The 6,098-nt window shown below is 42.3% G+C and overlaps 1 protein-coding gene across 4 annotated transcripts in view; it reads left to right on the top strand.

Moving 5' to 3' along the window:
• The first annotated feature begins 150 nt into the window (after window positions 1–150).
• The window catches only part of IFT122 (intraflagellar transport 122), a 65,046-nt gene continuing 59,098 nt past the window's right edge, over window positions 151–6,098 (top strand). Inside the window, exons 1-2 of one of the 4 annotated variants that reach the window (XM_074312959.2) lie at window positions 151–329; window positions 4,773–4,839. In XM_074312959.2, the coding sequence (XP_074169060.1) occupies window positions 289–329; window positions 4,773–4,839 (108 nt within the window). In that variant the 5' untranslated portion in view covers window positions 151–288. The remainder of the gene's footprint in view (window positions 330–4,772; window positions 4,840–6,098) is intronic. The other 3 variants (XM_019746766.3, XM_019746757.3, XM_019746774.3) reach the window with 3 other exon arrangements.

Genomic DNA, 6,098 nt, shown 5'->3' with positions numbered 1-6,098 from the left:
AGCTCAGCCAATCAAGTCATTTGTTGAGGACTACGCACCGTCCCCCGCCCGTTCCGACCAATCGCGCAAGCCCCAGTTTCGTAGACGCCTTCTAGGCTCCCGTTCCATCTTCGCTTTTTGCTCCTTTACTAGCTCTCGCTTTTAGACATGCGCACTCGAAACTTTGCCTGGCGCTAGCTCACTGCGCATGTGCGTTGCCAGGGGTAGCGGAGGTAGCCAAAGTGGCTCACCGAGAGAGCTCTGCCGCTGAGACGGGAAGGAGGGGCCCGAAGCGTGAGGGAAGCCGCGATGAGGGTCGTGTTGACGTGGAGAGATAAAGCCGAGCAGTGGTGAGGAGCGGGCGGTTCGGGAGGAGCGGGAGGCAGAGCTCCGGCGGGGATGGCGGGAGCCATTGCTTGAACTCCTGTGGTTGCCAAGGGCAACGGGCCTGCGGCCTAGGCTGAGGGTACTGAACCCTGGGTCTGGGCTACTGCGAGGTCGTCCTCCCACCCCTTTGCGGCTGGAGAAACTGATGCTTGGAGAGGGAGCAAAGGGATGTACCACTCGTGAGGTAGTGGCCTGGCGAGGCGGTTTTACACATAATCACAATCTGGTCTTGTCACTTCCTTATAATCCATCCTGGGCTCATTTTACACTCACAGCAATGTTTCTCCAACTTCACAATTTTCACCACATCCACATATTACCCATACTCTTATTTACTTGACGTTTTTCTCTAAACCGTCTTCCTTGTTTTTGCTTACATATGATTTTACAAGGAAAGTATCGCTCCATATTTAAAAATCAATATCACTTGCTATAATAAGATAACTGTAAAATTTAAAGCAAGGAGAAACAAAACAGTGTTAGTAAGTTGTAGCTAGATACTGTTGCTAGCTTGAGGTCTGCTGTCTCTGGAACTGGAGATTTAGCAAGTAGGTCAGAGAGGTGCTTGGGACGAATAGATCAAACTGAGATGTTCTCCCATACTTAACTAGAAGGTTTCTCCCCTTATGATTCAATGTTATTTAATGTCCTATTCCATTTTTATCACCTAAATCCATCACACGACGATACATTTGGGAAAACACTGACTTAATGGATAGTTCTCCTCAGCCTGACTTTCAAAATCTTCCTACGTGATCTTTTCAGCTTCATTGTGAAGCCTCTGTTTTGGAACAGGATATTTGCCATTCCCTCTCTGTTTTTCTTAGACCTTTCTGTGTAAAGAAAGTATGCCTTCTTTCCTCATCTCTTCACATTGAAATCCTAAACATCCTGTAAAGCTCCCGTTGGAGATGGCTACTCACTCCTTTGTGCTCTGCACTAGTAATAACTAGCACTATGTGCCAGGCATTGGCTAAGAACTTTATATCTTTTATTGTCATCTTGCAACAGCCCTCTGAGGTAGGTACGATAATTACCTCTATTTTATATATGAGGAAACTAAGGCACAGAGAGGGTAAGTAATTTGCCAAGGTCACACAGTGAGTCAGTGCTGGCTCAAAGCCAACTTTCAAGCTCAGGTCTTTCTCACTCCAAAGCTCATGCTTTTAGCCACTACATTAATTTTTCTGTGTATTACAGAGGCTGCAAACTCAAATGCCTGCAGGAGTCAGGCAGGCAACATAAATGGGAAATGTTTATTTGCATCTTGAACACAAGGAATTGTCTGTTTTCCGTAGGAGTATTCTTTTATTCTGCACCCCACTTTTCTTGAAACACATAGCGTATCACTTATACTTTAAATAGAGGTTGAAGTTTTTAAAAATTCCTTTTTACTTTTCTTTTAACGCTAGTATTAAAGTACCCCCACAGCACAAGCTGATGATAACTGGCATCCAAACATTTGGCTTTGATATCAGGGAGTAAAAGGAGTGGCAAAGAGTGTGGCAAACTAGAGAGCTCATGCTTTGCCTAAAAGGGCAGCGGCGGCTCAGATCCTGCCAATTACCACCCTGCAGGAATTTGCTTGAGTGTGTTCAGAACTTCCTATTTTCACCAGTCACTAGGAAACTGGGTTTTTATGTGAAATGTCCTAATTTTTAAATGTTGAAACCTAATCTTAAAATAAAATAAAACACCATGTGGGTCAAACAAAGCATTTGCTGGCCAAATACAGACTGATTTGCTCCCAGTTTTCAACCCTTAGCATAGAATTTTGTTCATCCCTCCCTTGTGGTATTTAGAATCTGTCTAGTGTAAGAGTTATTTTTGAATCTGTTTATCCCAGAAGTCTATAAACCCCTTAAAGGCAATGGCTGTGTTTTATGGATTTCCAGATTATACCAGTGCCTAGTCAAATCAGTGGTTGTTGTGATTTGATGAATAGATAGATGGATAGATATCATGAATTGATTGGTGAATGAATGATGAATGAAGATTGGTTATTTAGTTTGGGGCCCATTGTAGGTTTGAAACAACCTATTCGAATAGGGGCAGTAGGGGTTCTGTAGACCAGCAATCCTGATGGCAGCCATACATGCCAGCTGATAGCTCAGAATGAGACAAAACAAAACAAAACAAATCTAAGAAATAGATAGTAGAACTAAAAAAAATTCCAAATATCAAAGATTTCTGCTCTACAACCAAACCAGCCAGTCTGGTCTTCTGCTTCTAGTCTGACCTTCACAGCCAGCAGGATTCTCTTTTTGAGTCCTGCTGCTGTGATCCGTTACTCTACTTCTCATAAACCTAGAGTGACTCCCAGTTATCTTCCCCATCAAATTGTGAACTTAACTAGTTAGTCCTACTTACCTCCACCCCCTATTGCTAATGTTTAGATTTATGCTTTTCAGTTCAGCTGAAAACTCCATTTTCATAGCCAAAGGCCCTCCCCAAATGCTCTTAATTCTCTGAACTCCCTCATTTTCCCCCTTAAAAGCACTGCTCCAGGTTCTTTACCATGATGCCTTCTTTGGCTAGCCCACCTTACTCCACTCAGACCATGATCTGCTATAACCCTCTATTCACACCCGCTAGCATTGACTGAGTGCTTGCTGTAGGCCAGACTGTGTTCACATGTGTTACCTTGTTTAACCTCCACAGTAATCTATGAGGTTGGAATTATTACCTCTTTAACAGATGAAGAAACTGAGATTTACCAAAATGGCATAATTTGCCTAAGATACCAAAGCAAGTAAGTGGGGCTGGGTCAGATTGTGCAGGGTTTAGAGAGGCACCTTGGGACTTCAGTTTACAATGGGGTGGGCATAGGGTTGGCAGAGGACAATTTGCAGGGCTCATCCTCTGCCTCTCTGCAATGGCATTTGATGATGTATCTTTTTCATAAAAGGGAGCAGGGTGGGAGAGAGAGCTATCCTACAGCACAGTAGACTCCTGTAGGTGGGTGAGCTCTCCAGCCAGTGTTCAGGCAGAGGCTGGGTGGCTATCTATAAGGAATTCCCGCCCTGGTGGGGGAATTAAGACTATATGACAAGGTTTAGGGTTTTTCCATTTCTGAGTTTCTGTGGTCTCATGATGTAATTAAAGTCTGAGGGGTTCAAGATACAATTTGCCCATTTGTTGACTATTCATTATGTTTCTAGGGCAGGGCCATGCATGTGGGCCCACAGCTGTCTAAAACCAAGTCATTGCCCTTAAATCACGTATGACTATTATTAAAGGCACAAGATAGTATCTGAAACAGTGTAAAATATACAAGATTATACAATTCAGAGCTAAATTGAATTGTACAGGTTTTAAGTACAATAAGAATTTAGCTTGGGGTAAATCAGACATTATGTTATACTTCAGAAAGGCAAATTTCAAGAAATTCAGAGAAAATGAATTTTCACATCTGAGAGAAAGACAGTTTACGGCTTGGCCCAAATGAAACACTCAGAAATGATTTTCTGATAATTCAACCCAAAATGATCATTATGAAGAAGAGGCCACACAGGACCCACTTTGATGAGCTCAGGTATATACAAGGCAGAAAGGGAGCCACGTATTCCAAGGATAACTATAGAAGACAGGCGCAGATCCCCTCCAAAATACAATGTCGTACAACCCACGGGTGTCACAGTTCTCTATCCTTGTTTTGTAGGTGAGGTCGAAAGGTCAGTCAGGGAGGTCAGCTATTCTGGCCCCATCTCCCCTCTACTTTTAATTCCACCGCCCCACTTCTCCTCAAAGTACGAAATGGACCACACACATTTCCCCCCAGACTCAGAGAAAGAAAGCCTGAGAAGCAGGAAGGCCAGGTGTGGTCCCACATAACAGTGAGGAAACTGAAGAACTTGAGGTCTGCGTTTACTGCTATCAAGTGGGATGCCCAACTGGAAAGGGTGTTAACCGTCACCCTTGTTCCAGCTTCTCCATCAACCAGCTGTGTGACAGCAGACACATGACCATCCTCTGTACTTTAGTTTCTTCATTGATAAAAATGGGCCCGTAGTGCCTGGCTTGCTTACTGCTTTATGTTATCGTAAGATCAAATGAGATAATACAAGTTTATGCAAATTCTCTCAGGTTGTCTAACCTTTGCGGTATTATTAGAAGAATAAGTGCCCTCCACTCTTGACCCTTTGAATCATATCTGGCATCTGGCTTCTAGACAAGTGGAAACTGGGACATGGAGCTAACTGCCCAGTGGATCGTAATTGAATGGGCTGCCAAGGTGTGGTGGTTGAATGGAGTTTGCAATCAAATGCAATTCTTAGCCATTATTTTTCCCTCTCATACACAAGCAGCGTTTTATAATGGAAGTAAAGTTTGTTTTTCTGGCCATTAGCAGACTTCATCATTTTGGTTCCTAATTGTCCTTTTGTCTTGTCTTGTCTCCTGTTTAGTATATATGACCTCGCTTTTAAGCCTGATGGAACCCAACTGATTTTGGCTGCAGGAAACAGATTACTGGTAGGATTTTGTCTGAGTTTCCTTTTTAAGTGCTTTTTTTCCCCTCTCCCTCATGTAAGTACTCTGAAATTTGACCCTTTTTTTGAGATAAAAAAGGCAAGGGCGGAAAAACCAGTCATTACTTTTTAATAGGGAAGGAAATGGGCTATTTAAAACAGGTAAGTAAACTGTCTATCAGATAGGAACCTGTGAACAATACCTCCTTTGGAGTCATTAATCTTTCCCTTTTTACTTTGAGACACCCATAAAAGGTTGAAAACAATTCATCAAAATGCCTTTGAAACTGGGCTGGTGTCAGTTCACATATTTTTCCTCCTGGAAAATTCAAGCAATAGGATTGAATGGGGCTCCCTCCATGAGAAGCCAGATAGCCTGACCCCAACTTTTAGGCACTGGCCTACCTAAACAATTCCATATGGATGCTGTCCTATTTTTCATATTTTCAAAGACTGTAAGCTCCGTTTGGAACCTATCCCAGTGTATAAAAGTAATTTTTCAGAGAACTCTTTATGTGTGACCTAAAAACCTTTGTATGATCTCTCCTTCCTCCTGCTTAAGTCAACTTCCTCTTGCTCTGTTGCCTCTAGATATGCAGATTGTCTGATCTCCATTCTCTGTATGGTAACTACATAATCTTAAAGCCATGGTTAAATTGTTCTGCAGACTTCTTCTCTCCAGGGTAAACAGTCCAAATCCTTTTAGTATTTTTTTCTCCCATAGGTTATTCTCTCCAACACTAACCGTTTTTGGAGGGGTGTGCCTTGATTTCTCAGATGGTGTTTTTTTTAAAATCTCCGCATATTTATAGGTATTACACAGCTGTAAAATATCCTAAATCCACATTACAGCTGGGTTTTATGACACTCCTTTCGATTTGTAAACCCAGAGTTCAGGTTTGTGACTTTCTAACTCTTGGTAGCAAATACGAAACAGCCTCTGTGATGCTGGTTATTAGGGGCAGAGCTAGTTCTAAAATGTAACCATGTTGTAGATGGCTCTTTCTATGTGCTGGCTTTACTTGGGAGGGCCTGGCTGATTTGGTAATAGATCCAAGTTCACATAAGAATAAGGGACATTTGTAGAGAAGTTCCACAGAGTGAACTTTCGTTTCTCAAGGATTAATGGTATGTTCCTGGTCATAAAATGCATAGCATTGGGACCTCTATTTCTTGGGTTTCCCAACTTTTAAGTCACATTCTTTCTGGTTTCTTAGTGTAGTTTTCACTTGATACACATTTAGAATACTGACAAATGTTTTG

Source organism: Rhinolophus sinicus, chromosome 5 (genome assembly GCF_057876585.1).
Source record: "Rhinolophus sinicus isolate RSI-liver-muscle chromosome 5, RSI-T2T, whole genome shotgun sequence".
NCBI lineage: Eukaryota > Metazoa > Chordata > Mammalia > Chiroptera > Rhinolophidae > Rhinolophus > Rhinolophus sinicus.
The sequence above is the reverse complement of the archived record's forward strand: the minus strand, read 5'-3'. Positions and strand labels throughout refer to the sequence as shown.